This window comes from Pagrus major, chromosome 4 (genome assembly GCF_040436345.1).
Source record: "Pagrus major chromosome 4, Pma_NU_1.0".
NCBI classification, from domain to species: domain Eukaryota; kingdom Metazoa; phylum Chordata; class Actinopteri; order Spariformes; family Sparidae; genus Pagrus; species Pagrus major.
This window is the reverse complement of record NC_133218.1, coordinates 13,531,822-13,550,030: the sequence shown is the minus strand read 5'-3', so window position 1 is coordinate 13,550,030 and position 18,209 is coordinate 13,531,822. Positions and strand designations below refer to the sequence as shown.

Below are 18,209 nucleotides of genomic sequence, written 5' to 3'. Positions count from 1 at the left end.
TTATCGTTTCATTAACAGGTTTTACTATATGGGAAAATGATATACAGGCATAATTTTAGTCCCCATAATATCCACTGTGGAAGTGATGGGATAAATCTGTGTTCAACAGTGTGGAGAGAGGAATATGGTCTGTAATGCATATACTGATTAACATCGGTAACATCACACCTGATGAGACTTTTTGACTGAAAACAGTATTGTAATATTGTCAAAGAAATATATCTATCTCTGTGATGTCACATTTGAAAGGCAGCATGTATGGGAGAGTTGTACTGAGTAACATTAGATTGTACAACTGTACCTAATGAAGTAATGTGAGTGTTAAGTATTTTCACAACAATGTTGCAGGAACATGTGAGAGACTGATTAGGATCTTTAATAAACATCATCCTGGTTCACTTCAAACCTTCCACCACACTGAGGCTGACACAAGTCCACTGAGGAGTGAAGGAATCATCTGTCACACTGGGATGACCGTCTGTGAACAGAGGCGGTGGACGACCAGCAGCTTGTGGATGGAGATCAAAAGAACCTAACTGAGGTGAGAATGGCTGAGAGACATTTCACCAGATATTAGAATTTCTGTATGTTTATTTTTGACCCAGCAATTGGTCACATTTTCAGAAGATCTATAATAAATTCTTTATTGAACCAAACTTCATGAATGTTTTTGTGACAAAGTAGTGTGTGTTCCTCTCATTCATCACAGAGAAATGAGCTGTAGAAATCATTGGAACTGAAGACTGACATGATGAACACGTTCTTTATGAGTGGATGTAAACTTTTCACCACAACTGTATACTTTCTTGATTTTTTTTACTTTGCTATAAAAGGCAATACCAAAACAAAAACAATTTTGTTGCATTTTTGCAAAGGCATTTATAGTCGTATACAACTCCGTATACACTTTATATGCGTGTAACAAGAGGATGTGTGAAGTCCTTGGCCAAGCATGAAGAGCACAGTGGATGATAAAGAGCAGATGGTTGAATGCAGGATTTTCAGTGGATGTTTACCACTGAGCAACACAGCACAGATCAATGACAGCATGGATAACTATTAATGGGAGAATAAGATCAGTGCACTTCATATGTTGTTATACAGTCTTTTCTCTTATTCAGGGCCTCGTCTGTAGACAGCTGGAGGATCCTATGCCTCTTTAAATATCATCTGAGAGAAAGGCACACATTTCTGTAACAAATCCTTAAATACAAGTAATAACTCAAAGCAATATTAACATTACACAAGCTGTTAATTTAAATAGCACATGCTATAACTCTGGGAGGGGATCAGTCTGGTTTCTTTGACATATCTCTGCGCTGGTCTTGGGCGTTTCTTTTGACCTGAGGTTCCTGTTGTGAATACTCTTCAAGGAATCTGAGGTGGAACTCCTTCAGCTTCTCCAGGAGGACTTTCAGCTTCTCTGGACTCGGAAGAATGGTCATTCTAAGAAACAAAAATACATACTATGTTTAAATATGTCATGGTTTCATTTCAATTCATGGTCCATCTGTATATTGAATGTTGAGATATCTTGTGTGTGTGGCAAATTTAGGCTGGTGAATATGACATCTTCAATCCAGCAAATGTGTCGTAGTTTGCCACTTTGAAAACAATCCGTCTCAGTCTTGTAATCTTAAATCTTATTGCGAATGTTGAATAAGGCTGTGTTGGTGTAAGGAAGTGTTCATGTCTTACCTGAAGTGATAGGTTCCCTCCCTCTGGCCAAATCCACTTCCTGGTACCACACAGATACCAGTTTCCTCCAGCAGTTTGAGGCAGTACAACATGTCAGGAGCCATAGAAAGGGACTGCAGATACACACAGATAAGAATGATACATTTAGCTGACCCACTGTGACCGAAGTTCCCAACAGAGTTGTTGCAATGTCAACATTTTCCCACCAGCTAATGGGCGTGTGACAACAGCACACTGGCTTTTTACAGAGAAAGATGCTCACTTTCTGTCTAGCACAGTGTTCATTTACTGATAATGCAAACCGAACATTTCCTTCTGCTGCAGCTTCACATTAAAAGCATTTAACTGGCAAAACCCGTGTTGACTTTTATTATGAAGTAGGCCAGTCACAGGAAATGCAATGTTTACAAAACAAAACAACGGTCATTTTCAGCATTTGGGACAGTAGATCACTTTGAACATGTCAGGGAGAAGTATTATTCATTCTGTGTGAGGAAAGGAACAAGAGGGAGCTGTTAGATGAAGAACTGCAGGCTCCCTATTAGCACTGGGTTTAAATCTGAAATATTGACAAAAATGGGTGCTTTTGATTTACGCTTTGAAAGCAAATCCTCAGCCATCATCTTGTCGGTCAACTCTCCTTTGTCTGGTCATGTTTTAAGTGGTACGTGATTCCTGCTACTGTGCGGTGACCCTGCTGGTGCTGCTGTTGCAGATGAGTTTGTAAGTGTAGCGTTTGTCATATTGATTAAAAAGACAAAATGTTGGTCGAGGGCAGTGGGCAAGTAATCGAATAGGCAATCCATGACTGTAAACCATAAAGTAACTTTATATGCAAATGGTATTCTACTGTACTAATAGGACCCACAAGTATCTCTCCCAGAAACCATGAACCTTTTCAGTAAATGTTTTCAAATCTCAAATTATGCAATTAATTGGTCAAAATCAACACTATTACACCTTCACCACCAATCCCCTCCTCCACAGACACAATAAAATACCGAGTATTAATATTTCCCCAAGCTGTCAGAGCTTGTGCACCTCAATCTCAATCCACTTATCAAAACAATAAAAGACTACACAAACAGATGGATGAATTCACCAGCCTCATTAATCAGAAGAATCACAATAACCAGAATGACAATATTTCCCACAATAAATTGCCTTTTGTAAATGACACCTGCATGTCAAGCCCCTACATGGATCAGTTCTCTACATTCTTGATTTAACAATGAAAACACTTTACCGGAAACATAAAAAAACAAGAAATAAGCTGACAACATTATAAAACCAACAAAAGAAAAAAAAAGGACAGGTCTCAATGCACCAAACTTTCACAACTGTTTCCTGACCAATCACTTACAAATCATAACAAAAATGGATCAATCCCACCAAACAATGATAGAAAAGTGTTCCTTTCCCATTTCTTTCCGTTTTTTTTACTTTCGTTATTTCCTCTTTTTCTTTGATCTATTATATTTAATCTACTATTTCTCTAATAATTTTTTCTCGTTGTCCCTCCCTTTTCCCTTTCAACACCCCAAACACACAACTTGCCAAAATACCATTTGTTTCTGTCTGTATGATTGTTGTTTATTTAATTTGTCTTGTCTTATTCAAAGTTTCTGGTGTTCACACTTACTGTCGGTCTTCCCACAGTTTTGTTTTGTCATGTCTTTCACTTTGTTGTACTGCATCACTTAATTCAAAAATTAAATGTCCATCTAGAGACATGCTGAGGGAAACTCAGTGTCTGCTGGTATAGACTCTCAGGAATTAATGAAGTTTATTCTTAAGTGTCCATATGACCTTAAGAGAGAGTTTGTTTTCTGAATCCTCATCTTTTGCATGTTTTTGTTTAGTCATTTATCGCATGTATGTACACCACAAAATACTAGGTGTGTTTAAAGCATGTACCTGAAGAAGAAACAGAAAAGAGTGGGTTCAGTAACAGACCTGTGCTTCCTGAACTGCTTGTGGTGGGATGAAGATCTGAGGAAAGGCATACATGGCTCCTTGGACTGGGTTGCACGTCATCCCAGGCACCGAGTTTAGAATCTCCTCTGTCAGCCTGGCCTTGTGAGCCAGGGCATCCAGGACTGCCCTCTTCTCCTGGGGACCAACATAACACATCATACATAAGGGTTAGCAAATAATCAATGACCATCATTCATTTAAGATGCAAGCCTACAACTACCTCATGAATCTGATTGAGAGAATGTCAGAAGTGTGCAACGCTGTCATCAAAGCAAAAGGTGGCTACTTTGAAGAATATAAATTATAAAACATATTCTGGTTTGTTTAACACTTTTTGTTTACTACATAATTCCATATGTGTTCCTTCATAGTTTGTATGACTTCAGTATTGATCTACAATGTAGAAAATAATCCAAATAAAGAAAAAACATTGAATGAGAAGGTGTGCCCAAACTTTTGACTGGTAGTGTATGTACCCTTATACACTGCCTGGACAAAAAAAAGTCACACTAATATTTGATTGGACCGCCTTAAGCTTTGATTACAGCACACATTCACCATGCTTCTGCAATGTCACGACATTGCCCCCACAGGCTTGTACGGTAGGCACAAGGCATGATGGGTACATCACTTCATCCACCTGATTGGATTTCACTGCATGTTTATGTGATCTCCAATCACGATCATTCAAGATTTTTGTCCGACCACATTTCTTCCTTGAAGATGATGGTTCACCACTATCCTTCCAGGTTTTAATAATGTGTTGGAACGTTCTTAACTGGATTTTAGTAGTTTCAGTAATCTCTTTAGTTGTTTTCTTTGCTTGATGCAGACCAATAATTTGACCCTTCTGAAACAGAGTAACATGTTTTCCATGACCACAGGATACGTCTTCAGACATGGTTGTTGGAAGGCTCTTAGCTAGTTGCTTTGTTAAATCCAGGTGGTGGGTTTTTTTGGCCAGGCAGTGTATATAAGTAGATCTGTATGCGTATGTTAAGGGTAAAAAGGCAAGGAAGTATATATGTGATATACATCAGTGAACACGATTAGGTGAGGATGTTTATACAGCTTCTTGAAGTCAGTCCTTTTGGTTTACACTCCTGTACAGAAAACCAGCCTCACTGTGTCTGTTCTCACATTCCTCCCTGCGATCACTCAAATGTATACAAAAGGTGCCCAAAATGACAAAGTCCTGTAGGAGTATGTCTGATCCCTCAAGAATAGTAATTGGTGCTGTTAGTGACGAGCAGATTGCATTTCCCATGGCTGCTTAACATGAAAAGCTACCCAGTAATTTGCTGAAAGAATGCTTTTCATGTTAAGGAGCAGCAGCAGGAATTGTTTTCTTTGCATTAGCAGATAGCAGTCCAGCATTAACAAGACCAAAATGTGGGTACATTGCCAACTGATTCCAGCTTCTACGTCTACTGTTCATACAATACTATACAATCCTGTGTATAATGGTCCAGAGGTGAGTCACAGCGCTAGTGCCTCTGCTCAAAAACAGAAAAGTTTTGACCATGTCTTTTTGAATGGACGCTGTGCACACAGCATCTGCATTGACTTGATTCAGTGAAACAGAAGCCACAGACACTCACCTTGGTAAACTGAGCATATGAGGGCTCATGCCCTTGGGGGGGATTTACAATGACGTCCATCGCTGCCTGTCCAGAGACAGGGGGGCAGAGGCGAACAGACAACAGTTTGACCAGTTGGGCCTTCACCTGTGGATCCATGTTCAACACCTCCATGTAGCCTCCACGGAAACCACACCTAAGTGGGAGACAGACACAGAACATACACAACAATAAGAGTCCTGCATCAAGAAAAAGCCACTCTACACTGTGCCTGTGTACTGACACATGTTTTAATACTGAACCATTTGAAATTATATTACTCATGAACCAAATAATTACAGTCAAACTCAGTCCTGTATGTACAGTTCATACAGTGAATAAGAGGCTGCAGGATGCAATTAATTTCTTGGGCGTTATAGGTTCCCTGTCAGTTACAGCAACAATGGAAAATTAGTGTTTATAGGACAATACCTGTGCACAACATTTAGTGTCATGTCTCTGAATACATAGATACTGACAAAGACATACTGAAATTGTGACATATTGACATTTTCAGACTATATTAGTTTACTAGAATGTCCCTCTTGCTGCTCAGTCTCACGTGGCCCAATATATACATTTCTTCTTCAAAAAATTACCAGCTCTCCAAAGCTGTCAGTTACCTCCAAGCCAGTAGTTGACGGTCTTCATCACACAGAGGATACAAGTCTAGAAGTGCAGCTTCAGGCTATGTCGTGTTTCAAGTGTTTTTAAAGTTTATTTTTCTTCAGATTTGTAGGCAAATATGAAGAGAAAAATAGACTGGGAGAATCAATGATCCTGTTTTGATTTCAATCATCATAATTAAACTCATTCCAATCAGTCCATAATTTCAAATCAGAATCCTGACACCCCTACTTAATGTGAATAATTTTTTTTTTTTTTTTGTTCAGTGTACTTTAACAGAGACCTTTGTAATTTTAGAGAATTCACTGCATAGAGAAAGGAAAAGCATAGTTGAACATATTCAAATGCTAATTCTTTTCACCATGTAATGAGAGAAGAGCTGAATGTGGGTGTTCAGTGCATGTTACATGTGCCTCTGCTGTGTGTGTATTCTGTTGTCTCTCTCTCTCTCTCTCCCTGTTTCTCATTCCACCCTCCTCCCTCCCTACCTGAGCACACCTGAGTGTGATCAGTGCATGGCTGGAGTGAGGGAGGTGATAAGAGGGCAGAGAGTGCAGGGACAGGTGAGCTGGAGACACACACACATGAGCAGCAGCACTCTTGTGAGGAGTGTTTTCTCCTCTCCTCAAACAGGTTGGTCTCTCACCCTCCATGCACATTTAGGTGCTGGGGTTTTGTTATTTTAGTTTATTACGTTAGTTTGGGCTGGAGGTTACCGGTGGTTCAGTTATTCCTTTTCTTTGTTTTAGGATTAGTCTTCCAGCTAGGTAGTTTAGGGGGAGACGTGGGGAATGACGGCCCACTGCGTGGTTGGTCCAGCGTCTTCCCATCTTTTGTTCCTTTTGGCCGGGATCTTCAGCCCCTTTTGTTTGTTCCTGGGTTTCTTTTGGGAATAATTTGAATGATTTAATAAGTTAAATAATAAATAACCTGTGAGTTAACCATTAACCTTGTGTCTGGTGTCCTTAATATGTTGCATCCTCCAATCCCTTTTGAGCCTTAGTTTTGACTTTTATGAATGGAGGCCGTAACAGTGCAGAGGATACTCACTCTCCAGTGTAGCCCTTGGAGGTGGAGTGGAAAGAGGCCAGCTCCACATTGTTGAAGTACTCAGGGCCCATCTCATAGAGGACCTTCTTGAAGGAGTGGAACTGACTGTCTGGTGAGTACACATTGTCCTGGTACACCTGTAACAACACCAGCCAGCTTGATCACAATCTGGTAGAAAAAATAAATAAATCTCTACAATCACCAACACATTCAGTTTTGCTTAAATTGCAGCCACGGTGAGCTGCTGGTGATACCTGCATAAAAAAGGTCAAATGAGAGCCAATGGAGTTTAATAGGCACACTAAGAATGTTCTTTTGTTTTGAGTATTAGTTATTAGAGTAATAGGACCATTGTTGGAAAATAATCTAATATTTGAAGAAAAATAATACAATGTGTACCAAAATACATACATCATAATATCAGGACTTCATTATAGATACATCATGACTCAACTCAAAATAATTCATGGAAGTTATAGCGACAGGCGACCAAATAAAATGTACTCTTGAATGAAATTAAGATTTCACTGGGTTTGAACATTTTTGTACAATTTCTTTGCTGTGTACTTGCATTATCACAAATGTTTCCATTTTATAGATAGATAGATAGATAGATAGATAGATAGATAGATAGATAGATAGATAGATAGATAGATAGATAGATGTAATATAAAGCTGATTTCTGAGGACATGTGGTATAACAGATTAGATGCTGGCAGTTGAAGTTACCTCATCAGCCATGACAAACAGATTCTCCTCATAGGCGAAGTGGAGCACCTCCTCTATACACTTCTTACTCTGCACCTGACCTGGAGAACAGAGATATACAAACTTATTACCACTGGAAGTAAATTTCAAGCTGATGTCAGGGCTAAACAGACAAACTCAAAAATATTAAAACTGGCAATGGAAATGCAGGGGAAATTAAATGAGTACGTGTGGAGGTGGTGATGAGTGTTGTGAAACAAAAAACTAGGAATTGTAAGTGCTGTATTGTAGGCAACTGGACTTGTTTCAGTTTATTGAAGACGGTTCACCTCTAATCCAAGAGGCTTCTTCAGTTCTAACTAACTGGAGGGGAGTTGCAGGCTTAAAGTCTAGCTGTGTCCCAATTCAGGGGTTGCATCCTTCGAAGGACACATTTGAAGGCCAATTACATCACAATGCAGCGTGAAGGCTGTCCCAATTCGAAGGGTCCTTCAAATGCACCCCACAAATGCAGCCTTCTTTTCCCTCTTTTTGGAGGACGCACCGCTACTATCCTTCGCGGCCTCCCATATCCCAAGATTCTTTGCGCGCCGCTGCTCAGTCCCGAAAAGGAGAAAGAATGAAAATGGCGACATCAAGTGGCGCAGATCTGACATTTAAATGTAGGAATTGGGTTTATACTCGGTTTTTACTCATTTGAACATCCAACGCCAGATATGTTAAACTTCAAGGGACCTTAAAACCTCCAACTTTTTTCAGTCAAACTCCCTACTCGTATTTTCACTTTCGCGGGCCTGGGCGGCAGAAATCGTGCCGTGAGGGTAAGGGGTGGGAACATCTGGTGACGCAACCAGGAAATACTCCGAAGGCTAGACCATCCCATTTAACAACGGTTGATGCGGCTTTCGAAGGTACCTCCGAAGGTACCTCCTTCGAAGGCCGTAAAGGCCGCGTCCTTCGAAGGATGCAGCCCCTGAATTGGGACACAGCTTCTGTATCAGAGTGTCATAGTGTGAGAGTGTTCTTACAGAGTCGTCAGGGACACTTGTGGGTCGTTGACCCAACCTGCCTTCATGTGGGTTTCTAGGGCTAGGTGAGCCCAGGTGTGAATGGTTAAGCTGTCTGGGGAGGGAACTCATTACTGCATTGTAGGTGGGTGATAAGTAATGTCTTAGGCCACCTCCTGTGTTCAAAGACGGCTGTTCCAGTTTGACATAGATGGATTCTTTTGAAGCGTGGCAGCAGAGAAGTAGTTCAACAGGTGCACTTAGCTCTGACACATGATTATAATAAGGTATTCATCACAGGATGATCCCTACTGTGACAGCCACATACCAAGAATAACAAACACCACCCCTATGGTATCTTTTACTGTTCCTGTGTTTGTGTCGCGCTTAAGACGGTGTCACAGCAGTTTTTTTGTGGCGCTGCTATGATGATCATCTAAGAACCCTGCCTACATATTAAGGGTACTATCTGCAGTGGAACATGAAATGTGGAAATGTACCCAGGACACAGGATATAGGTGTCACCTCTCCATTAGAGAATTTTGTGTTGCAGCCCACTGAAATGAAAAACGTTCTCTCTTATCAGAAACCAGTTATGGTTCTTACTGTTCATAACAAGTTTACATTGATAAAGTGAGACCAAGTTGCTCACCGTCTCAACAAATGACTATCAATAATTTCCTACCAGTGGGGTTTCCAGGGTTGATGATGCAGAGCACCCGGGGCTGACAGTGGTGCTTAGCTGTCAGGTAAGCTCTCTGCAGTTCTTCAATATCCAGTGCCCAGCAATTGGCCTCATCCAGGTAGTAGTTAATGTGAACTGCCTCCAACTCTGAGATGGTGGCAGAGTACAGTGGGTACTGAGGGATGGGAATCATTACGCCCGTTCTCGATCTTCCTTCACCTGATACTAGCAGCTTCAGGATGCTCTAAAAAAAAAAAGATAATCATTATCATCACAACTCATCCCAGTCATAATGCTTTCCAGTTACTTCTTTGTCACCTCCCTGCCTCCTCCCTCGTGTCAACCCAAGAGAGCTGTTCATACCATGATGCCATCACTGGCTCCTGTGGTGAGGTAGATGTTGTTCCAGTCAGCAGGTACACCCTGGTCTCTTTGTGCGATGTAGTCAGCAATGTCCCGTCGGACACACTCCACCCCCTGGCTGGCACTGTACGAGCCTGAATCAATAACAGACAACATACTGGGTACAGCAAACAGTTTATGCAATAATAATAAAGATAATAATAATAATAATAATAATAATAATAATAATAATAATATCTCAATGAGCATATTACTTGCGGTAAAGTCATGGATTAAATCTGACTGCAGTACTCAAGGATGACATGACATTTAGTCTTGTCAGAAGTTTCTCCCCTGCTGAGAAGCACTATAATGTTTGTGGCTTGTACATAGGGCAAAGCAATCACCCAAGATCTCTCTCTCTGACTCTCTCTCTCTCTCTCTCTCTCTGACTATAGCAAAAGTCCTCTGCATTAAACATTTATTAAAAAAGGTCAACGTTTCTGTCATAGACTTTTCTCAGGACAGTCTAATGCAGAGGTGAAAAGGGAAGGTGGAACATTGCAGACTCAACTTATGAAATTAATCCATAGAGCATATTCTGTCTACTTGTATTGTATAGGGTCGTTCCAATACCAATACCAGCATCAGAAATGCCTCCTTTACAGCCTAAATTTCCGATATCTGTATTGTGATTACACAGGTCTATGCACCACCCATCTCATCCAGAGCCCCTTTCACACATGCACTGTAACTCTGGATTTATCTAGAGTTTACCCAGAGGAGCTGTATGTGGCAACACAATGTAGGATTACAGTGGGATCTTTGTGCACAGAGTATAACTGCTTCGTATTCTTCTGTTTTTGTCTGTATATTACTTTCCACTCTTTCACTGATGTTGCAGATACGTCCAAATACATGCTGCTGCATATGTGAACAAGCAAATCAAGACAATATCCTGATCTGATTCTCTGGATGTTGTCTGGAGTTCATATAAGAAAGGGATCACTGTGAGGAAAGGATTTGATAATGATAAGTCTTTGCCAGTAAAACAATGTAGCTGGTCACATCACATCAATTTCATAGCACTTGTTAGATGCCCTTTGTTAAATGCATCTATGTCAACTGCTACTGCACTAATACACACACACAGTCTGGGTAGTGACAAGAACAACACACACAGACCTAGGCTGTGTCCTCCACAGTCCTGGAGGATGCGTTGGGCTCGTTGCTTGGCATCATCAGGGAAAGCCGGACTGTCCATTAGTTCTGGGAAACAACACAGAGCCACCACCTGCACAGGCAGAATGAAAAAGACCATTTTCTAACACAGAAATGGCAAGGAGAGATGTGAGAGGCACTAATCTAATGTTTGCTGAATCTTTTGGATTAATAACTTAATATTAAGAGTGAGCATCAACAGTTTTCATGGGGAAAATTGACTGTTCAGTTGATATTTTCCTTTTTATATTGCAGACAATAAACGTAAACCTTTCCTTCTGATAGATATTTTGTGAGTCTGCTCTCCAGCAATGTAAGTGAACTGAAGAGAAGTGAGCTCGCCTAGAGGTGCAGCTTCTTCTGTCTCATAAAGACTAAATAGAAATAGAATATACCAGACAGCTGGGTCGGGCTTACACTAGTGCAGGCAGAAGGGGGAAAACAAAGTGGTAGGGAGACGGTTTATCTCCATGGCAACTAATAATAATATTCTCTTCCTTTTTGATAAGGAACAAAATATATTTTTCTACATATATCCCCAAGACCATGACGCAAACTTTAAGATTATGGATGGCATATATACCTACAAAGAATTCCTGAGACAAGACCTGTATATTCTGTAGTAATGGTATTGAAATTAATGACCTCTTCCTTTCATACAATAGGCTACTATTATTTTGGATTGATTTCTATAAGTGGCTGATACCTGTAGTTCCATCTTTTATCCCTCATATATCTTGAAGCATTTCTGAATTAGGTAAAGTTTAAAATGAAATGCAAAAAAATAATGAAAACCAAATTAGCACAACTACATTCTCTCTGCACTTTTATCACTGAAGCAGAACCTCCCTTTGTTTTGATTTATTTTCCTGTTTGTTATATATTTGTTTGTTGTAGTCTTACCCACATTGTTCCAGTGTGTCTACACTATAGTACTGTTGTAAGGTTAATAAAAAACCTAATCTTTAATGTTGTAATTCCTTTTCTTAAGTGTGATACTGTGATATTATACCTGTGATATTATCAGTGAGGCTGGAACACCTTATTCTTAAAGTGATTGTAAGCTTTTTAGACATCGTTTAATGCTGACTGGCTGTTCAGCCCTGTCTTCTTTGCTCTTCCAAAGCTTGATATTGTTATTTATATTTTTGTCCAGGGCCGCTGACCACCTGAGGTTGGTGATGGGAAAGGGACGCCTGGTGGAGTCAGATGGCCCTGTTGCTACTACGATAGATGGGTATATGAAGATGAGGAATGAATGGAGCTGAGCTGATGAAGACATTCTCACAGTCAAAGCTGTATGTTGCCATATTCATTAGAGCATGAGCAAGAAAAAAACTGACACAGCTGGCAACTTTCTAACAAAAAGAAAATGTTCACTGAACAGAAGATGGTTTGCTGGGTCAGACTTCATACAGTGAATGACTCAAACTACAGCTGAGTGATGACAGTGGGTCTGATCCTTTCTATTTGAGTGCCTGTCCAACACTCACCTGACGAACAAAGGTGATTGGCTGCTGACCCATGGCATGGGCATCACCAATGTTGGCTTTGATGACCTCAGTGAAAGGCTGCTTCACTCCCTGAAGAGATGAGACAAAAACACAACACATCATCAAGACTTAATTATGCTGCTAAATACAGAAGACCACTCTGATAACTGCACACAGTGTGAAAGTGTCTAAATATCTTTGGCCAAACTGGGTTTGTTCAAAACTATGTGAACAGAAGCCAGTAGAGATTTGAGGAGTACCTGCTGGTACCCTGCGGTCCTACCCGTCCCACACAGTATGATGCAACCAGCTTTAACTCTGCTGTCATGCTGACTAGCTACACTTAGTGTTCCCTCGCGTGGACGCTGTATGTAAAATCTTACCAACGCAGTGTAACGTTGACATTGTGGTAATGAAATATGGCGTTTAATAAAATATCAAACTGAACTGTGAGTCGCCGAGTCATTGTCATGTTAACTACTCTCATCATCAGACAGGATGGAGACATGTAGTGAGAGGGTCTCTGGCTGTTTCAGTAAATGTGCTGTACACTAACGAGTAAACAATGAGCTGACATCATGAGCAGAGACACTGACCTCCTGCAGTCCTCTCTCGATATCACCCGCCTTGATGACGATAGGTCCTCTCACGGCGTACTCCACCGCTTTCACCTGCGGGTTTAGGGTCGCCATGGTCAGGGTCTTTTCTCGCATTGTGACGGGATGTCCGGTGTCCAAGGTGGCCTCTGCCGTGCTGAACCGCTTCAGTCCGTATTGCTCCGTAGGCCCCTGCGTTTGAAACCGAGCGTGCTGCCATGTATGTGAAGAAAGCGATGTCGTCCGGATGGGAACCTGCGAGGAGCGATGTATTAAGTGTTTGAGACGATGCATGTTTCCTCCGGCTCGGCCCGATGGTTCAGTCGAGATACCAGTTGTTACTGACAATATGTCGGTTTTACCGCCATTACAGGAAGAGAGACGCACTGAAGGATAAACACGTTAGTATCGCTGACTCACTGTCTGTGAGACTAAATTTAACATGGATGAATTACACGCGCACTATTTTAGCATCCGTCCTCCATAATTTTTTTTCAGGAAAACTTTATTGACAACACACATCGCAAGCTATTCATAGTTTTCACGTGACGTCATGCTCACAGAGGAACGCCCCCTTGGAGGGCATAAGCTCATTTCCCGCTGCCCGCCAGCACCACAGGGAGCAAGTGATATATTTCGTCTAGAGCCAGTTTCGTTTTGCCAAAATGCCGGATAGTTGTTGTGCTACCGGATGTACTAACAGACGAGGAGACAAGCCTGGGCTGTGCTTCTACCGAATTCCGTCCGAAAAAGAAAACCCAGAGAGGAGGAGATTGTGGATTTGTGCCATAAGAAGTACCTCTGTCCCCGGGGAGGGCAAACAATGGCAGCCGTCCAAATGCACACGTATTTGCAACGAACACTTCATCAAAGGTAAGCTCAAATAAACACAAGTATATACTATTAATTATCGTATTTTTTAGCCATTAGTCACATCTGTTTGTAATCATTTTGACATGGTTTGTTGTCGTGTATCGAGGCGACCAACTGCAGTGGTCTTAATGAATTAAAGTTAGCTAGTTAGCTGAGGGGTTAGGATGCTGCGTCAGCCGCAAATAAACTCAAAATGCAATGATTTGGAAATCCCTTTACGCCTTTAAGCTTGTGTTTACACTGATAAACTTTGTTTGTCATAAATATATACTAATTTGATCCTTTCTGTTTTAATTTACGTTTTTCACAGCATCCCAACTTTTTGGAATTGAGGTTGTATTAAGTTAAAATTAAAGGAAAGGTTGACTTTCCGTTTCGGTAGTTAGCAGTAGTTTAAGGGAGAGAGGGTTCGGCTAGTCCACAGGACTGATGTCACATACTGTAGTAACGTTTATTCTAACTTGTTGGAAATAAACTCTTATTTTATCATTTTATTCTGCTTTCTTCACCTCGGTTTTTAAAAAAATCTCTGCTTTGTTTTGTCAAAGCACTTCGTAAACTTTATTTTTAAAAAGCGCTATATAAATAAAGTTTATTATTATTATTATATTATATTATATTATATTATATTATATTATATTATATTATATTATAGGTGCCAAATCTGATGACCCATTATACCCTGACTGGGTACCATCTGTCTTCTCATACACACCAGAAGCTAGAAGCAGTGGATGTCCTCCTACAGTTGTCATCAGTGCCTGATGCTGAGCCTGCACCACCTGCTGAGGATCAACAACAGTGTGACAACAGAACATGCAAAGAAACGTTTGAAAGATTACAAAGGGAGTGTAATGAGCTCAGGGAGGAAAACCAAAGGCTGAAAGACATGATTAAATTTGGAACATTTGATGAACTGGCATTTGAAAATAAATAAATAAATGACCAAGTATTCTGATTATCAATCAATTGTTTTTAAAAACATTTTTAATGAAAAATGTCCACATTCTTTAGTTTCAGATGTTCAATTGTGAATATTTCCCGGTTTCTTAACTCTGACAGAAAACTGAATTTCTTAATAATAAATCATATATATCAATATCAAATATCATCCTGGCAGCAGTATAATGTGAGGGATTCTCCACAAGGTACATGTTAATGTCACCGAAGTCGAGCTCTGCCAGGGACCTGGTGGTTTTTAACAGCTGAAATACCGCAGCAGGTGCTGTATATGGATCGCAAGTGCCCAACACTTGCAGTTTATGTCCATATCGTTCCTTTTCTACGGTTGACAGGTGATCTAAATAACTGCAAGGGGAAATTTACCGGCTTTTGCCGCATCTCTAGTCCAGTATGAGCCGCTATCTTGGTCTACTGTTTTGTCCTCCAAGTCAGCGTGACTGAAAACTATGAATTGTTACTTTAACTCCTAAATTGAGTTTACATTAACCAATTTATGTAAACTCAAATTGATGTGTACATTGATGTGATGTAAACAAGACATGAAAGAAAATGTGGAATAATTATGGACACCATACATACATTTCTGGCCCTTCAGCAGATAGAATATTTTGATAAAATTCTGAAATTAATGTCCAATATTCAATTGAGATTATACTTTTATACTTTATTATTATTTGCTCTTGATAGGCTATATATTGGACGGATGCCTTAAGTATGAACATCATATGTAGCCTAAGTAAATGTAAATTTATGTAAGATCTTGCACTCTCACAATGAAGTATTTTTTAAAAGGATTTCACAAAAGAAAGATGTGCAAGTGTACTACATGTAAGCCCATGTTAAATTGTTGAAAAACGCTAACTGTACACTAGATGCAAGTACTCTCGCCCAAACCAAGAAGGTAGTGAGAACAATGCTGTATTTAAATACTGTCTTCTCTTAAACTATAAAAAGACAACTGAATAAAAAGAGAAAGAAAACACACAAAATGGCTCCATACAGCTCATCCAGCATAATCCAAGTCTCTGGAAGCCCTGAGATCCCAAACTGACTTGAAGGACATTATTTACACCCTTTTTCAAGATGAAATCGTCACTTTAGCAGTTAAGCTAAAAGCGCACCCTGGAAAGATTTGCAGCAGGAAATATTTCCACATTTTGTCCCCTAATGTTTCACACAGGTGAGAAATCGAGCAGTGTTGTGAAGCTTCTGAGGAACAAAGATATGTCACATTACTGCATCACAATCACCTGTCACTACACCTTCTGGTAAAGAGTCAGAGCGAGGAAGGAAGTTGGTGAACGTGACTGAACTTAACCTGAGTAAAAATATAATACATTACCTGATCTGTAAACTTTTCTGCTTGAGTCACAGTGGACAGATTTTCATCAGCAACAGTTGTTTATCATTGAAGCCAACAACTGCCATGATCCCACTCTACCTGTGTCTTTTTGATTGATAGATCTTTGACACAGCTGATCAGAATGTCGGTACCATCATCGTAGTTCCTCATGTCCCGAGCTGGACAGCATGATGTTTATCTTAGCCCGCAAGCCAGCACATCTACCTGAGTTGACATTAAACATGAAGGCTAATCAGACTATTTTCATGAGTTTTATTTGTGAAATTTAAATGAAGTATGTTTTAAAATAAGTTAACGAGGCAATTAATCTTGCCTTAGTGAGGTAGGTAAAGGAGAAACTTAAAGACAGTGTATGTTAATGAGGAAAATTGGAGTAAAAATTAATCCTTTTCTGGAATTTTGTGAGTTTGTAAGTAGCGGACTAGCCACTGCATACAGCTTTCAACCAAGACTACTGGGGCTATCAGACTATTGACTCACACAAAGTGGGGGCACAAAGTGGTATTAGGAGACAGGATGACCAGGGCTAGCTAGTAAGCATGCTTACTTCAGTAGATGGCTCAACAAAACAATACATGGACATTTTTAACATAATGTCAACACTGTTATTTCTTCACATTCTGTTGATAATGTTTGTTCCTTTTTTTGAATGTTTTAAACTAAAATTCTGGCCATGTGTCATAAATTGCTCCTTTGAAACTACTTTGTGCAACAGAATGTTCTGAGCTCCATGTGCAGAAATTGTTGGTTAAGAACTCTTTGACCTCTGAACAGACTACAAACCTATAAAATCCCTAAGATAAACATGAGATGAGCCAAGCTTATGCAGATTCCAAGTAGATCAGTAGTTACAACCACAGTTATTTTTGTTACCCTCAGTGATTCACAGATACTGAATATTGTATTGGTCTCATGATGAGACAATGTTTTGCATGTTAGAGCTTCCACGATGACAGCATAGTTGATTCTGATGACAGAGACACACCAGAGCGAAGTAGAGGCAGAGGCCGATGACGTGGGAGGGCGACAGGTCAAGGAGCAGGTGTTCATACATCAACTAGAAGATCTTCAAGCTCAAAGAATTGCACATGAGCAGGTCAGCATCTAAATTAGAACATTACTGGTGTTTTTTTCCTGATAAACACCACCTGCAACTATTTGTGTTTGTACAGTATATTGACCAGGCATGTAACTTGGACACACACGTGCCCTAATCAGAATCACTTTTTTTTTTTCACCATTTGAATTTGTGTTTTGGTGCATAACAATAAACACAGTAAGTAGAAAAATGTAAAGACAGATAAAGGGCTGGTACTTCAAAAAATTTTTATATTAACTGGGACGTATGTACAGTTTTGTCCAGGAATGTCTAAAGTATTGACCATTGAAAGTGTATATTGTTGACAGTATGCTGAGGACAGTCGAGCTCTGTTCCATAAAAATATCTCATCATGTTGCTCATCTGTTGCTCTACAGGCCAGAATTCAAGGACTACGTTTGGAGCAAACACATCAAGTGTACTGGAACTCTGCCTGACACCTGTTTATTTGTCATTCTGTATTTACTCCTTGTTTTGCATTATCTCTAAACTGTTTGAATAAAGTCTTGAAAATGATAAATGCCTTTTTTTTTTTACACTTCCAGCATAAACAACCATCCCATTACAGTTCTTACACTTTACATGATGCATTAATAATAACAAGTGAATTAGGTACGACTGTTTATTGAATTTTTTGGAACACATGTAAATAAATAGCACTACAAAAATAGTATACTTTTTATCATTTAGACAATATACAGTGCAATTAGCATAAACAACTATATACAGGAAGGACGTCCAGAGGTTTCTTGACTGGTTATAAACAGATCAGTGTTGGCAAACAGGTTAGGCTGCTGATGTCCGTCCTGTTACATTACTTGTCCAACTCCTCAACTCCTGTGACTGAAAAGTCATCATCTCTGCAAAAATTATAATTACAGAAAACTG

The 18,209-nt window shown here is 39.9% G+C and overlaps 1 protein-coding gene and 1 pseudogene across 1 annotated transcript; one reads left to right on the top strand and one right to left on the bottom strand.

Annotated features, from left to right (window-relative positions):
- Positions 1-749: 749 nt before the first annotated feature.
- On the bottom strand, positions 750-13,526 carry gpt2 (glutamic pyruvate transaminase (alanine aminotransferase) 2). Its single transcript, XM_073465278.1, has 11 exons — positions 13,024-13,526; positions 12,428-12,517; positions 10,899-11,007; positions 9,735-9,868; positions 9,372-9,615; positions 7,701-7,780; positions 6,972-7,108; positions 5,277-5,451; positions 3,655-3,810; positions 1,699-1,811; positions 750-1,446 (listed from the first exon to the last, which is right to left on the bottom strand). The coding sequence occupies exons 1-11, from the start codon at positions 13,315-13,317 to the stop codon at positions 1,290-1,292; spliced, it is 1,689 nt and encodes a 562-aa protein (XP_073321379.1). The 5' UTR covers positions 13,318-13,526; the 3' UTR covers positions 750-1,289.
- A 157-nt stretch (positions 13,527-13,683) lies between these two features.
- LOC140995299 (peroxynitrite isomerase THAP4-like) lies at positions 13,684-14,861 on the top strand (annotated as a pseudogene).
- Positions 14,862-18,209: the final 3,348 nt, after the last annotated feature.